At 33.4% G+C, this 17,743-nt stretch overlaps 2 protein-coding genes across 4 annotated transcripts in view; one reads left to right on the plus strand and one right to left on the minus strand.

Annotated features, from left to right (window-relative positions):
* Positions 1-138: 138 nt before the first annotated feature.
* Positions 139-2,182, plus strand: LOC123312408 (growth hormone-inducible transmembrane protein-like). The gene is made up of 7 exons (XM_044896805.1): positions 139-300; positions 388-624; positions 683-794; positions 850-991; positions 1,065-1,280; positions 1,467-1,732; positions 1,803-2,182. Exons 2-7 carry the CDS (start codon positions 417-419, stop codon positions 1,888-1,890), a joined length of 1,032 nt encoding a protein of 343 aa, XP_044752740.1. The 5' UTR covers positions 139-300; positions 388-416; the 3' UTR covers positions 1,891-2,182.
* LOC123312405 (general transcriptional corepressor trfA) overlaps positions 2,103-17,743 on the minus strand; it is a 55,488-nt gene continuing 39,847 nt past the window's right edge. For 2 of the 3 annotated variants that reach the window (XM_044896803.1, XM_044896802.1), the window contains exons 5-9: positions 15,773-15,870; positions 5,716-5,827; positions 5,314-5,615; positions 4,984-5,258; positions 2,103-4,926 (exon numbers count right to left, since the gene is read on the minus strand). In XM_044896803.1, the coding sequence (XP_044752738.1) occupies positions 4,773-4,926; positions 4,984-5,258; positions 5,314-5,615; positions 5,716-5,827; positions 15,773-15,870 (941 nt within the window). In that variant the 3' untranslated portion in view covers positions 2,103-4,772. The remainder of the gene's footprint in view (positions 4,927-4,983; positions 5,259-5,313; positions 5,616-5,715; positions 5,828-15,772; positions 15,871-17,743) is intronic. The other variant, XR_006537621.1, reaches the window with a different exon arrangement.

Below are 17,743 nucleotides of genomic sequence, written 5' to 3' on the forward strand. Positions count from 1 at the left end.
GTGAAATCGATCAAAAAATTACTCAAAAGTGAACACAAAGAAAAATATGATGGAATAACATAATAAATATTTCAAGTCATCCCGAGAGCCGAACCTGATTTTTTACAGAGGAACGTTAATTTTAATTTTTGCCGATACTGGACTGCTACATTTATTATGTCAAAACAATGTCAAACGAAATTTGAATAAGAAATAAGACGAAGTTACTAGAAAGTGTCTTGGATCATATCAATTAATTCATTATATTGTTGTAATTGTTGTAAATTCAGTCACTCAAATTGATAAGTTGTCATTTCAGCGGTAAGTCTAAATTAATCTAGGCAATTATTACAAAGTTTCGGAAAATATTGCAATATTGCCTAAGTTAACCTCAATAAATTCTTCTAGAATTTCCCGAAAAACATCATCTCCTCATAATGGCATCAATGATGATCACCAGAATGTGCAGGGGGCCCACATTCCAAACACTTGGCTCTCTTCAAAAATTACACTACGCTAGAAATGTACCAAAGAATCAAACAATGGTCCGATTGTATGCTTCCGAAGGAAAGGATGCTGCAGCTAGGGCGGCTGCACGTAGGGCCACATTGAAAGAAAGGGTTATGCAACCCACTACAGGAAAACGTACGTTTTAAATTTTATGAAATGCAGATGAGTCTGTAACAATTTTTATTCCAAACAGCATTCGCAATTGGAGCAGGAGCTTTAGCTGGAGCTTCAGTGTTGGGCGTGGGGGCGCTTTGTTACTATGGATTGGGCCTTTCAAGTGGAGCAAGCATTATAGATAATGCGACGTAAGTTCTAAAGTCTTCATAGTATTAGAAAAATATTATTTTCATTACATTTCAGTGTATGGCCACAATATGTTAGAGATCGAGTAAAAGCTACTTACATGTATTTTGGAGGTTCTGTTTTTATAACAGCAGCAAGTGCTATGGCAGCATTTAGATCTCCAACTATTATGAAGTTGGTTACTAGAGGAGGTTTTATGGTCAGTAGGGATTTTGTCAAAGGTTTGCCAAATATTTGCTTAGAGAAGATCATTAAATCTTATTATATTTTAGGGTATTCTAATAAGTATGGGAGCGATGGTAGGAACTGGTATATTATGCCAAAGTATACCTTATACCAGTGGGCTAGGAGTTAAACAATTAGCTTGGGTGCTTCATACAGCAACAATGGGAGCTGTATTAGCTCCTTTATGCTTTATGGGTGGCCCACTTTTGATAAGAGCTGCCTGGTATACGGCTGGTGTTGTGGGTGGATTGAGTGCAATTGCAGTAAGTGACTTTGAAGGAGAATTACGAGATTGTACTGATTTCACAAAGTTTTGATCATAAATCAATTATGGATTAAAAATAGATGGACATGAATATTTCAAACAAGCATTGATATCCTGATCAAGCTTTATGAAACGTGGTGTTCTTAACATTTGCCAGAATTTTCATCAATTATTTTTAATTCAGGTCTGTGCTCCAAGTGAGAAGTTTCTCTACATGGGAGGACCTTTGGCTATGGGCCTTGGTGTTGTTTTTGTGTCTTCAATTGGAAGTATGTTCTTCTCCCCTATGAGCGCTTTGGGAGCAGGACTGTACTCTATTTCATTGTATGGTGGACTTATTCTATTCTCTGGATTTTTACTTTATGATACTCAAAGAATCGTGGCCCAGGCTGAAAGATACACTACAGCCCCTGACATGTATGGTGCAAGACCGTATGATCCAATTAATTCGTAAGTTATTTGTTGTCAAGGTCTACATTGAAAGTTTCGAATTTCTTATTCACAAGAGGATTCTTTTCAGGTGTCTCTCCATATACATGGACACATTAAACATCTTTATACGAATTGCTGTCCTTTTGGCCGGAGGAGGTGGTCAAAAAAGAAAGTAATTTTGTGAAAAAATTATATGATTTTTTCTTGTAAAATATAACCATACTATTCATTTGTTTTATTTTGTTTTCGGAGAATTTCAGAATCATTCAACAAAATGGGTTGTTTCTTTTGCATTAGTTGATCGATTTGGAAATTTATGTATATTGCCCTGTGATATATTAAGTGAGAAGTTACGAATTTCTGAAAGTGGAAAGAGAATAAAAAAACATTCATTTCATAATTTATTCAAGCTCTGTATAATCTAAGGTGATGAATTGTTTGTTTTAATAAATTACATTTTATAGTGGACTAATTTGTTTTATTTCGAGGAAGTTTAGTATATTTGGAATAACATCTTTGGATACAAGTGCAGTCTTCTTCAAAATAAATAATATAAAGAATATGTTAGTGTAAATCAAGAACCTTATGGCACAAAATACAACAAAATTGGTTACGTAATAGAAAGCGATCCGAATCCCTAACATTCAGAAAGTTCAAATTTTAAAATCATATTTTTCAAAACTAAAATTTGAGGAAACTTCATCAGATCATTAGACTTATGAACAATATCAAGGAAAATTCGAGATAGTTCATTCCAAGATGGAATTCAGAAAATTTTATTTTTATTATTTTGATAACTTCTCGGCTGGATTTTGTAGCATATTCCTATTCAATGACTTTTGTATTCGTCAGCTGCACTGATATAAACTTTTGAGCATATTTTTCATTATTTCAAAGAAATGAGCATTGAGTTTTTTCAAACGGCTTACATCAATGGACAGGGAACTCAAGAAGAATATGTCACATCACGATTAAGTACCATCAATTTCTATGTTACCAAAAATAAGCTGATTCAGAATATAATCTAAGATTCTACACATGGCAAAAAGTCATCTAATTCTTCAAATAGACCAAAATAGTGTATATATCTCAAACATTTCACTAACATATCAACTCTTAAGCCAAGATATTCAGAGTTCATACATCACTTTTAAAATTACGTTTTATTTACAGTAAAAGCTTCAGTCATTATAATACAAATTGGTGTCTACCAGTGAATGCCTTTGGGAATATACAACCAACAGATTTTAAGCTATTTTGATTCATCAATCAAATATACAATTCAATTTTCCATATTCTGGTGTAGACCATATGATGAAGTGAACAAATGTACATCACTGGAAAGTAAATTAGGATTTGTAATTTTTTTTCAGTTCGAATATCAGTTATTTCTATTAGAAACTTTCTTTGGTGTACACCTTTGTAATATTTTAATTCCTTCCAAGAAAGTGTAGAATTCTGTATCAGAGATGATAGATATTAAAAGTGATAAGCGACCAATCAATCAAAATAGCCAAAAAATCTGTCAAGTACAGATGAAAACGTATAGAACTAATTAGAGATATGATTATTAGCTAAAACTAGGCGATGCTATCTGAGCGACAAACTCATCATAATCCTTTTGCATGCTTTTAATTGAGTTTTATTTTTGTTCTAGAGACATGAAGTTCTCTATACAATATTGAGTCTGAAGTTGAAAAACAGTAGCAAACTCTGGCAAGTAGACCATTTGAGTATCTTTTATTCCATTTATTTGATATTGAAAATAGGCCAAACTTCAAAGAAATCGTAAAAGATCCTGAATAACTTCTCTCCGAAATATCATTTACTGGGAAACAACATGGACGCCTTGAAAATTTTTCACTTTGATTTCCAATTTAAAAAAAATGTTAATCAAAAAATGTCTTTGAATGTTAATTACATCTGTCTCCATTTAAAAGAGATAGGAAGTCAAAATTTTGATAGAAAATTCATGGGTAGCAGGATGATTTTGAAATGCAAGCTTTGCAATAAAGGGCTTTCCCCCAGGAGCCAATTTAGACCGCTCCCTGGCCGTTTTCCTCTGAAGCAACCAACGAATTTCCGGGGCTTGACGCACTGACAGTTACGAAACGTCAAACTTGTCATATAGGGCACTCTTAAACGAAAATCGCTGGTTTCTATTGGTTACGTGGGGGAGGCAACGCTTTTCTTAGAGGTTAAAAATCTGCTTGCCCCAAAATAACCTAGAATTTTCACTGATGACAGTGCTCTCCAAGCCCCGGAGTATACAGTACCTAACTGGAAACCAGCTATTATGATTCCAGTTGCAAAGGGGCTACTCTTTTCTATTATCCATAAATTTCTCTGAAAAGTGGCCATATTTATTGTCACTCTTTATTCTATCAGACATTAAATATCGAAAAGGGAAAAGGAACACAAACATTTGCAAGCATCACAATTATTTTCAAAAACTATGTACAAATTATTCACTACCCATTATGAGAAAATGATATACATACAAGGATATGTTGAAAAAAAATATCACGCATCATCACACGCACATTACATGCCCAACATTAAACTCCATTAAAGAGAAAATGCTTGATTCTTTCATCCTCAAAATTTAGGAACAATTCTTTGAAGAACCATTACCGAAAAGAGAGCTATTAAATACTGTTGTTTCTTATGGATAAAATCATGGAAATTTTTTCTCAAGATTTTGATGAGAAGTAGGTAGCTGAAAATCCACATAGAAAACCTGAACACACAATTCATCAGACAAGGAATAAACTTAAAGTGGTTTTTCAGGACATACTCGGATAATTCGCATTTTTTCAAGGCAAGAGAAAATAAGGAACAATTACAATACATATTAAAATAGAAATCCTACACACTAGTCATAATTTTTGGTTCCTATTTTACACATAAGTTTACGTATAATATTCGAATCACCTGTAGGGTTGCGATTTTTCAGACTAAATAACGATTATAGAGCCTACAATTTTACTTACTTTCCACATCAGCCAATAACTCAAAAGAATTTTTATGTACAGATACAGTGACACTGAGAATTCAGTTATTTCTTGACTAAACTGGCTATCCTGTGTAAATGTGGCTTAACACTGTTATTTAAAACAGTTAAGGGGGAAGATGGAGCTGGAGAGGGCGGGGTCGCATTATTATTCGATGCAGGTCCAGTTTGATCTTTCAATATTTGTTCTTTGGCACTCCTGTAAATTTGAAAAAATAATAAGTATTATGAGAGAAGACTGAAAATAACTACTTACAAGTATCTGGTTAAATCTTCAATGTCCACAAGCATTGAATCTTGTTCCATGTGTAAGTCATCCCGATGCATCAAGAATTTAACCAAATTCTCATTGAGTGTTTCGATTTGGGTATGCAGATCATTCACGATAACCTGTAGCTGAGCTACATTCATTTCTGTCAGAATTTGTCGAGATAATCTCCTTTTATCCTCTGGAAATGGAATGCCTACTTTTTCCAAGCTATGCCTTACCATTTCAGTTATGGGGCTTTTTTTCTGTCTCTGTTTTTCGATCTGGAAGATAAGAATTAAATTTCATTGAAACCGGATAATAACTGTAATACCTCACCTCCATCTGCATCCTGGCCATTTCTTTGGCTTGAGCAAGTGCCATTCTGGCTTCAGTCTGTAATCTAGCTTGTTTGGTGAAGAAATCATTTTCACATGTAGGTTCATGATGTGCTTGATGTAATGGCTCCCCAATAGAAAGAGTAGCTGGCCTTTGTGGGGGTACTGTTGTCTTTTCTTCTTTAACATTTTTATTCTGAGCTTTAGGCTGCTTTGGATTAGTTAGAGGACATTCTGAATCAGAGCTAGGACTTTCTGTGTCAGACAAAGCTTCATTCATAAAACAAATCTGCAGATTCATACCTGATAAAAAAATACTTGAAGTAATTTATTGATATTGCCAAAAAACTGTTTTCTAACTACTCGTTTAGTGAACAAACTGATTTGATGGAAATTAACTCACCACTTTGCAATCGTGCTTGGAGACTAGGCTTTCTCCCTGGTCGATCAGAATAATAGTCATCCTCTGGTCCCATAGCAAGTCTTCTTCTGATCTCCTCCCTATCTGTCCTCCTCTGTAAAATAAAAAGTTTGTGAAAGGATATGTCACTATAAACAGTGAGAGTAACCTACATCACTAGTATCGTTCACAGAAATAACTTTAATGAAACGATCAACAATACTGTTGCTGTCTTCCAAAGAAAGCGGTATCGGAAACCACTCATTTTCGTAATTCATATTGTAACTATCGTTTACACTGAAAGTTGTCATTGAATAAGCTCTTGGAGACAAGTAATCATTGTAATATTCGTTTTCCTCCTTCCTTGTAATTGTGTAATATGTGGACCTGCTTTTATTTCTTATATGATACTTGAATGCGTTGAAATTGGAAGATATCTTTCTTGATTTCGACTTCAAAGTATCTCCAAGGTTGTTGGCATGATTCTTGATATTCACCAACAAATTGTCCAACATTATTTGATCTCTTGCACTAATGACAATTCAAACTTACTAACTAAAACTACCGAGCAATACTTTCTGAATGATTATCACTAGAATTTGGTATCGTCTAGGAACAATTAATAGTTTATCAATTCAAACGTGAGTAATTCTTTGTTATGGTACTAGCACATGGCTTATCTGAGTGTTTTCTTTTGTGAAGCAATGCGCCTTAATTTCGGTTGTGCCGGTAGCGTAGATGAGGCTCGACAGCTGTTTCAGCGGAGATGAGAGAGATGACGAACGTAACTTATGAGGTTAAAAAGAGATGGAAGTATTAAGCAGTTGGGATCGCACCTGCTTTAATCTCAAGGTTAATTCAAGTTTGCGTTAAAGTTTTATGTTTGAAAGGAGTTGGAATTGGTACTTATTTCTTTTGTATTTCCCCATTTCCTCCTAATTATTGTAGATGAATGTGATACCATTTGAGTTCAACCAACCAGAAATAAAGTTTTTTAATATGTACGTCTATATTCCTCCTCAAACACAATTATAAAAATAAATCTTCCGGAAATTGATGAATAATTGCCGATAACTGACAAAATTAACCATTAAAAGTATATCAAACTGATATCCGATTTAATAAAAAGCTGTTATATGTAAAAAAAATATTCTACCGATTATTCTTTAGCGCATTCACCAATTGTTTTTCAAGGAACCTGAAACTACTCAAAAGAATGTCTTTGAGTAGTCTTAATAGTAATAGTAGTCTATAATCTTTGGTCTTGAAGGAATGAAAGATTCTGATGATAAGTCGGCCTTCAGTATTCGAATGAAAACGTATAATTAATGGTAGCATTTTTCAAAGTTTTACATATATCACGACTAGTTAAATATTGCAAAATGGAAATGGTTGATCCGGAAATTGATGAATAATTGCTAATAACTGATAATATGAAACGTTTAAAGAATATGAAACTGATATCCGATTCTATAAAAAGCTGTTATCTGGAAAAAAATATCCTACCGATATTATTTTTGCGCATCCACCAATTATGTTTAAAGGAATCAGAAACTACTCAAAAGATTCTGTTAATGAGTAAGGTATATTGACCTTCAATATTTGAATGAAAACGTATAATTAATGGTAGAATTTTTACAGTTGTACATATATCGCAACTAGTTAAATATTGTGAAATGGATTTTAGGATCTGGTTGTTCTATCGTTGCTTATAATTAAAATATTATTTTGAATGTCCTAGGTCAGTTTAGGGCTTTGGGCAATCGACGAAACTAGTCAACACAGAAGGAACTCATAGACTTTCGGTTGTGAAAAAGCACTTGGTAAATGGAAGGATGAAGTCCTGGCACAAACTGATTCATGATATAGGTACATCCTATCTCGTGAAGAGATAAAACGGAAAGATAAAAGGGTATTCTTTTGGTAAACAAGAGCGAATAATCATATTTATAGAATACTGACTGGGAATATAGGTCTGAATTCTGAAGGCATATAAGTTTTTCTATTTCCCATGTAGATTAGAGAATGTCTTGTGTAGTGGTCTTAGCTAACAAATTGAGAGCTCGAAAATTTTGATGATTCTGCAAAGTCAGAACCATAAACTTTTGTGAAAATATTGCACCGTCCTGTGAGATAGTAGGTACATGAGGTAACATGGAAAAGTTATGAAAATATTATTGAATGGGTAAGCATTCAAATAAGCAAGGAAAAAGAGTTTAAGATGTAAATGTCGATATGGATGCAAAGGTCACTTTCTGGTTGAGTTATTTGAATGCAGGAATCTTAAAAGTAAGACTTCAGGAAGAACATACGGAATGAACACTAGCGTGTTATATTCAAAAATAAAAAGTTTCACTCTGGAGCTTTTTTTCAGTCACAATGGACAATCATATATGTACAATTTAATCAAAAAAGAAACGTTTCGAGAATTATATTTCCTTCTTCAGGCTAAAACAGCCTTCTTCGGTAACTTATAAGTTACTGAAGAGCAATCTTTCAAACAATCCCTTAGTTTTTTCGCCTGCTTCGCAATTCTCAATATTTATTGGATCCATTCATTCCAAAAATCCGCCAAACATTCTCAGCGAATATCAAAACAAAACTAGAAAACTCACAGTTTCATCCATACTCTCCAAAGTCTCATTATTGTCAAATGTGAGGGTGTAAAGATCGTACAGATACAGGGTGTCCTTCTTATAATGTCTCTTCCGTTTCATCGAAGCAAATGCCATAATTTCCTGTCGGCACTGTTAAGCACCAAAACACGAACACTTTTTCCAATAACCCGAATTCTTGGGAAACCGTGAAAACCATCAGGCGCGTCTCAATTGTCGAATTGCTCGGAAGACGAGAAGAAATTTTCAGGACGAGTTGAATATGGCCATTCACTTCGATAGATGATGTGGAATAGCGCCTCGATTCTTTCTTCATTTCAATAATAATGAAGAATTAATGATTATTTTCCGGTGGTACGGACTTGTATGCGAAAGCAGATAGTGGCGATATAGGTACTACGTTGAATCTAGACAATATAGTGTGGAAACATAAACATGAATGAATGGAGTGTAAATTTACGAGTACCTATTCCATTTTTATGAAAAATCGGAGCCCTTTTAATGAAAAATCGGAGCCCTACATTCTCGAAAATATGAGGTTTAGAGCTATCGAACAAGAACAAGAGTATTAAGTACATGTACAGGGTCTTCAACTAGAAAAGTTTTATCAATGAATACATGGAAGAAGTTTACACTCCTGACACTTCAAATCTCAGAACCCTATACCCTATATTTCTCCGCGAAATATCGATGTTTCCTTTTCCCCGCATTTTAATCACTTCTTCAAGTGAATAATAGGTTGTTAATTTCAAGGAAATAATTAAAAAATTCCTACTTAGAATCATGAGGTTTTTTGCATATAAATCCGCAACCTCCTCGTTACGGTACTGGCTTTTTTGGCCACTTCAATGAAAAAGTGGAGGTAGCAGTATAACACAATAGAACAACTATTTTCCCGATATTCATTGTGGCGAAGTGCCAACACAAATAATTTCTTCATCGATCAGATATCATTTCTGTAGAAGATTGATTTAAATAGGCCAATTTGACTAGAGCCTGGCTGGAGCAGCAATAGCAGATTCCACGGCCATTTCAATTTCGTACAATTGATCATTTTGGCTGAGTCACTTTTTATAACAGAGGTACAACTGATCAGGGTAACATCTATATCTGGAGGCTTGTATCATGTCCTCTCCTTTGATAACATTTATTGTTATTCTTTAATGTTTTATGTGAAAGCCTAAGAAACAATCAAACACTTGACTTTCAAATGAACGACGGTGAATAAACTGAATGAAAATTAAAATCCTAGAAATTTGATTTTATATTCATGTTGAAACCCAACATGCTCAAGAGTAATTTGAATCGAAGCATATAATATTTATTCAGCTAATGAAGATTTATTTTGGAAAAGTGTCCATTATTCAATAGTTACTTTGATTATCTCACGCTTGCGATTATCGAGAAATTTAAAACATGTTTAAAATTTGGTAAGTTTCCCCAAACAATCTGTCATATCGATACTTATGAAGGAAATTTGATGTAAAATGTTCAGTCTCTCGGATAATTAATTTTCCCCACAAACTCTTCACTTAATTCCTAATTAATTCAGATTATTCATTCGTTCCTATGACTTGACTTTGAAGAAAAATTCTTGATATATTGTGGTGAAAGTATTTTATCTCACTTAGTCATTTGAAAGTTGTGTGCATCAATTTCAACAGTGAATTTTCTAATCTAATTGTGGGGATACCCGAAATTCAACCACTTAGGTAATGATTTTCCACACTAGAATATAAAAAATATGAATTAATAACAGCTTCATATTCGAACCCTATGATATTTCAATAAGGGAAAAACTTTTTTTCAGTAAAAATTAAAATTAAAACTATACGCATGAGCTGAACATTCCGAACAACTTTTGTTAGGTACTTATTAATACAAAAAATATCTGAATCGCCAGGTCAACTGGGAAAGTATAGTGTAATAATAAAAAATAAAAGTTGCATTTTTAGGGGTCTCCATCTTTTTATATGACACAGATCTTTATGGCAACTATTCATTTACACCTTGTTCGTTCATCAATGAACTGTCGTGAATTATAGGAATATACAAAATTCAATTACACTGTTCAGTATTCTTGATTGATGTAACAAGAGTTGGAAAAATATTTAATTATTCAGTTATATATTATAAATAGGGCACATCACTGTATAAGCTCCTTGAATAAAGTGATCTTATCTTCCTTGAGGTGCAATGTTATCTGAGAAGTTTAAAATAGCACGATAAAAACATATTTTCAATATGTTGTTGATTCTGTTTCATACTTTCATTCAATTTGGGTTACTTATTTAACCATTGGATATCAAACCTTCAATGATTTAACATAACAATTGCGCCTTCCAAAGGTAAAAATCAGGCACAAAATTTGGAAGATGGGTTCAGAGTTACACATCTTCAAATGAACGTTGAAAAAAATTAAAACGATTCAGCCGTTGCATTCTTTACATTTTTTTCCTTATTTGTGGAAAGAATCTGGCAAGAGGCATATCTATTTTGATTTTGGGTACATGTTTAGGCAAAGAGACATTTGTTGGAATTCAGCATAGGTTTTCTCTCCCAATATGTGGTATATATAAGGAATGTGAAATGGCCCGACTATTCTAAAGACTATTTATTTCATTGTGGGTTCATTATCGAACAACATAAAATTTTTCTTCACCAATGTTAAATGGCCTTGTCGCATGATTAAAAAATAAAATCGCTCGTTGGCAGATTAACCATGAGTTTCAGGAAAATTTACAAATAAAGCACATGAACCCTGACCTAAGACATATCCGGTATTACCTATCTGTGTGAATAGTTTGCTTGAAGCAATTGCTTGTTTTGCTTCACAGAACTAACAGCTAATTTTATTCAAATGCTGAAAAAAATTAGCAAAATAGAAAGCACGATCGACGATACATTAGAGCTCATTTCCTGATGATGGTTTGTTTAATTATGTTGAAATTGATGTTTGTTGAATGTAAATTGCTTCAAAATTTAGGCACCTACCCTTGTTGGTTTGTAGGGTTTCGGAAATTCCATACCAATGCTCCTAATCCAGCTTTTCACTATACATACAAAACAGTTTCACAGCAAGTCCACCCACACTGAAAAATTCGGCGTTCCCAATCAGTTAACATGTACCTATCCGCGAAATCTCTGTTTACATTTACTCAGACTGAAGGAATGAGATCATCCGAACTAGTGCGTCAGATCAGTTACACAGATCAGATTGAATGGGCTACCGAAAAAATTCCATATATCTAATTAGGGCGTACATTCGTTCATTCTAACAGCTGTATGATATTTGGTTTATTAGTGTATGAGATGCTTTGTGAATCAACACTGATGTTGTTTCCTATCATCATATCTGTCGAAATGTAGTCGGATCCCACACATGGGCGTGCTATGCATTATCGACAGGAATTCTCGTACTCATGGAATTTGAGAACAGTTTCCTCGCAACGAAATTAGAGTTCGTATTGTTTTTCTCGTTTTTCCATTACGCATCTTGAATAGAACCAGTAGAAAACTCGACTCTGCAAGAATTTGCATAGATTTGTCTCCAATAGATTCTGAAAACGTTTCAAAGGCGAATGGATTGTGTGTTTTTTTCAAGTTTCATTCACAAATTATTATTGCTCCATTTCCTCCCAGAATGTTAACAGGTTTTTCTTGAAAAGAACAATCAAATCTCAATTATATACCTACCCATAGATTAAATAGATGGATCATAAGCTATTTTCCAGACTGTTCATTTTTCAAATTATTCCCACTCCAAAAAACCACCAATGAAATGAATTTTCGCTTGTTTTCCCCTCCAGATCGCTTCTAAAATTTCTAAGACGGCGTGTGTATTTGTAATTGTCAAAATATTATTTCAATCATTCACGTCGTAATATTTTGGAAAATAAGCAGCGATGTGCCGTAAAAACGTGTGTTTGAAATAAAAGTGCAATTTATACACGAAAGAGGAAAGCGATTTAATTATTCTGGTAAGTTTTTGATATTTTATTCTTGTTTGAGTTCACGATTTTATGAAATCAGGGGAGGGAGTTAAGGCACGCCAGGGTCGAATTAAGTTTGAATCCCATCTAATGATTTGCACCTACATTGAAATGTTGAGTTTATACAATCAAATAATTGATTCCAATTTTAGATTTCCCAGAAATGAAACCAGACGACAGCATTGGAGAGTTGCACTGGGTCTTGAAAACAATTTACACTTCTCTTGTAATTTCTACTCCAGACTTTAGTATAATGAAAGTAATCGACTTTTACCGTAAATTTGAAAAAAGAATCCATCTCGAGTGAGGTAAGATAGGTAGTTTACCACTTATTTAACTCGCTTTATTGTCTGATTATCACTTTCTTTGGAATTTTGCAAGTGATTTCTGACTACTTCTGAACTTGAAATGTATAGTATAATAGATTTTTTCTTATTATATAATGCTTTTTAGTATAAACATTCTTCCTGGTTTCGAGATGAACAGTATAACGAGATTTTAATTGCTTCAATAATGTTGTATTATAGCCAATACTGTGCCAAACCTGTTATCAGTACTGAAGTTTTTGAGGAAAATGGAAGGAAAATGGGAACAATATCAAGAAACACGAATGCCAGTTCAGGATTTGCAGAAATGAAAGCTTCTTGTAGTTCAAGGATAAAACAAGTGAGGTACATACCTACCTAGGGAGGTATACAAAATTCCTTATAAATTGCTATGGCAAATAGAACTCGTCTTAGGAATGAAAATCCATAAAAATGAGCTGAGGTCATGTTTGGAACTTTTTGTGAAAATCAAAAAAGTTTCCTTTATTTCTAAAATGTATTTCAATGTAAAAATTATGCTACTACTGTAATTATGATTACAATAATGACCATTCAATTAGAGCTCGAATATTCCCATTATTTTTATGATTTATTAAATGAAAATGTCTGTTATCAGGATACCTCATATTTCGAAGTAAAACTTCAGTTGAAAAATTGTTGCAGGAGACAAGCGGAGAACAGAAATTAAAAAACAGCTAATTGACGTCAAAAAACCGATTTAAGATTACGAGTGATTCGTCAGTACTTCAAGAAAAAAGTTGCTGCCCTACAAGCAGTTCCTAATTCATTGGAAAGAAAAATTCAAGATGAAAGCTTGGAAAGCTTTGCTTAAAAGTTACATTATTATTGAGTTAGAGCTTACAGTTTCGTAAAATAACTCTTGGTTATTATGCACTTCAACACCAAAAAGCACTTTCGAGGTGGTATAAAAATTTTAAAGGGGAAGCAGGTTGTTGAACTAGGTATTTGAGTTGCTGAAAAACACTGCTCTTTAGTTTATATGCAATATAACTTAATTCAATTTAAAACTGCCCGTAAAAAAAAAATATTGATGCTTCATCTAGAATTGAGGGATTCTTTTATGAGTTACTGTATACAATAAGAAATAATTTCCTATTTCACAATCATTGGTTCATGTTTACAGTATTACATTACTGTTTCATTCCGCAAAATCTGTACGGAAGACTTGAGGATTTCTTCAATGAACAAACTCTTTTAGATTCTCATTATACAAATTCCATAAACTTCAGCTGCTTCCACTTCTATTGATCTGAGAATTAACCATTCTAAAGGGAATTTTTTTCATGAAAGTAATTTTTGGTTTTCAGTTTATGCTTAGTGAATAAAATTTCAAATAATCTGTTTGAAGGTTAGGGTCATATTGACTATTTGTGTATGGTAACATTGTATTCAAAATAAATTCTTTTTTACATAAGTTGTTTTGGTATTACATATTAGTTCTACATCCCTTTGATTAGTTGTCATAAGAAAAATACTCGAAATCTTTGCATTGAAACATATTTCCATTCGATATAAAATTATTGCTGACTACCTGAAATATTCACAGTGTGACTAGTTCTGAATCCGCCCCTGTCCAGTTCCCCCACCCAAGATATCCAAATTCACATTTATGGCAGTATTTCGTGTACGCGTTTTTGTCGAGATGCTCTATCTCCTGTTTTATTAATCTATGTACCTACCTATATATGTAGGTGGTAAAAATCGGAGTATCCGAAATTTTGAATATGAAGTGACCGATTCTTAATCTTATGGCAAGGAATATTTATTATTAAAACAATCATTTTCACTGTGTGAATTCATCTCTGAATTTTGGAATAATGAGTGTATCTTGTGTAACTGAAGTTGCATGAAGTATGCTGCCTTTAAAGGTCACGAGTTCAAAATTTGTTCAAATTATCTTTTATATAATTCAGACTGCAAATATAAATTGGATGGGATATTTTTTATGTATGATTGGATAAAATATTGGTGAAGCAATATTTCTCAAAATTGCAGTTTAATATGAATATTTTTCATCAATGAGTCATTTGGCCAATTGCAACTACAGGAAGTTGTTCATTATAAAAATGCGAATTATTCGAGATATTAGGGTTTTAGTCATTCTCTCTACCGGCATCATCAATTTGTAGAAACAGCATAAATTTTCAGATAAATATTTTTATCGTTTTATTATTTTCGTAAAATTGATATCGTTTCATACAAGATCCAAATTTCTGAATAATAGCCATACATTTTCTAACTAGCTAATCGATTAAAACAAACGTACGGTATTTTTGCGCGCTATATGACCTCTGTCGGTGCGGTAATGTTTTTATTATAGTCGTTCTCTAAGTCTAAAAATAAAACAATTTTATGATTTTCACACACATATCTACAAGCATCATTATGCTACTATTCAATGCAAACTTGAAGTGAAATTTCATTTTTAGTTCTGCATATTTAATTTTTTTTTAATTAAATCCATTCGTCTATGACATATTCACATATTCGAATTTGAATTCTCTTATGGTCTAATCTAATCTGGAATAAGCGATTTTTCATAGATTCTTCATGGAAGTTTTGAAACTTTTTTGAAACACATGACGATGCAAAAAAGAAGTTTTTTTGTCGACCTGAACAAACAATGACATTTTACGTACATATTCCCAAACGAAACGTCGACTATTTCTGAAGGCGAGTACTTTTCGTACTGATTCACTTTTCGTACTGATCGACTTTTCGTCCGGCTTTCGTCAATAAGCAATATATTAGATCACGGGGCGATTGAATCAATTTTGTGAACACAGAATTTGATGAAAACATAAATATCTGTGACAATAACTGTCATTTGATGTTGTCAAATGAATTCTTCACGAAATACGCTAGATTTTACCAGTGAATTAGCTACGTGGTCTTACTTTTTACTTTCATAAAGGTATGTGAGGTCGACGAAGAAATGTAATATACACCTCGACAAAAAATTGTCTATATTGACTCGTCTGCTTGCTATCCTCGGCTACGCCTCGGCTATCAATTGGCAGGCTCGACTGTAATAAACACTTTTTCGTCCTTGGTACATAAATGACTACATATTATCGAATCTTTTCTTGATTCCCAATCGACTTACCCTTCTTTCTTCCTCACGGGCAGCCTTGAGGTGCAGCTCAATAGCCTCCATATCAATTTTAGGCATGGCAGTCTCGATATTATAGACATCGAAGCTACCTGCAACAGAAAGACGTAACTTTTGGATGCGAATATTGCGGAATTGGCCTTCAGTAATTTTATTATCGAACCGAGGAAACTCTCACGCTCTTCCACTTATTCAAATTTATAAATGGCAGGACAGGGAATATCGGAGAGGGTTGAAAGCAGGTACTGCGAGATGAAAGCTCACGATAATTGGGTCATTCATCACACCCCACGGTGTTTTCGCGAGACTTACGACGTAGAAAATCCCCGTAATGCGTATTAATACGAAAAGTGTGATGTTCGTTTACGGAATGACGTGTGAAGTTTGATATATGGCGAATGCAAATTTACGTGAAGAAGGGAAAACAGGTTATTCGTTGTAGCACGAAATACACTGCCATTTTTCCTATTTTCTTATAATCTCAGGAAGATGTTATTTATTATATCTTTCTTATTGAATGTGACTTAATTTATACGGAATCCACTACTTTCGGTTAGATTTTTCCATTAAAAAAAAAGTTTAATTCATGGTTCGACTACGAAAATTTCTCCAGTCCTAAGTGAAGTAACTACCTCAAAATTACGAATTTTACATTTTTAATGAGTTTATTATTGCTCTAATACATTATGAAATGAAAAATATTTTGGAATGATAGGAAGCTGTGAGTACTTTAATAAAGTAGGCAAAATACTTACATTTTTTTTCTTTTCTAGTTGAAAAAAGGACAATATTTCGCGACTGTTGTGATGAAGCAATACTTATTGTTTCCACAGCAAAGAAGTGAAATAAATATAAATATCTGCGAATTCACTAGACGATTTAAAAGAAATCTGCTAGGAACGCATGGATGTTTTTGGTACTTTAAATTCGAACTAAATTGTCACAACCTATTCAAAGTTATGAAAAATATTGTGTGAAACACGTAGGGAAACGTTGCCTTTCCAAGCTGGTTGCAGAAGAAACAGTTTTTCTCGTGAAATTTTCGCCATTTTTCCGATATTTTGGGTACAAATAACGATTTTTCTTAACATGAAGAGTTCCCGAAAGCTAAGACCTGAGAAAATAACCAATGTAATGGTGTATCAATGTATGGCGATCACAAGAAATCCATTGTCAATTAGATAGTTCTTTTAGGCATTAAGTTCTTAGTAACTCTGCATAAACCCACGAGAAAAATCTCGCAATCGGCGATCACATAAACGTCACTTAGCTATCAGATTGGTTTATTTCTTAGATCTTCTTACTTAGAAACTCCGCATAAATACAATAACTGGTATTTTTTTCCGGACATTTGATCACTTTTGGTAGTACATAGTGTGAATATTTTCTCTCTCTATTTATTTTTAGGGTCACATACAGTATAAGTGTTCGAATTTTACAAATATTTTAAGGATAGATTCTTGAGATCAAGAGAAACACTTTTTTCCTCTACCATTTTGAATTTTCATAGGAAGCTGTACCACCCCTAAAAAAATTTAAATACCTACAGAATAACTAGCTAAATCTGTGACACTACACATCTGTGGATCTTTCAAACAGAGTTGTATTCAGCCAATGTACCCAATTTTTGAAATTTCACAGATACTTTTTGATTTTTGAACATCAAATTACTCGAAAACGGCGCATTATAAGAGTGAAAATGAAGAATAGTTTTATTTTACGGAACGTTCAAATATTCATCAGACAGCCTCCAACTCAGTGTCAAGAGTTGGTTTCTTTGAATTTTTGGTATTTTCATGGTACGTAATGGTCATAATGAGAAAACTAGAAGACGTGAATGATATTTTGTGTTCGAAAAAGATTCATCAAATAAACGAAAAATGATATTCCTAAATCTGTTTCATTTGATAGAACCGTTTGTGAGATAGAACTTAAAATAAAATTTTTTATGGTTTTTCAACAGCC

Source organism: Coccinella septempunctata, chromosome 4 (genome assembly GCF_907165205.1).
Source record: "Coccinella septempunctata chromosome 4, icCocSept1.1, whole genome shotgun sequence".
Lineage (NCBI taxonomy): Eukaryota > Metazoa > Arthropoda > Insecta > Coleoptera > Coccinellidae > Coccinella > Coccinella septempunctata.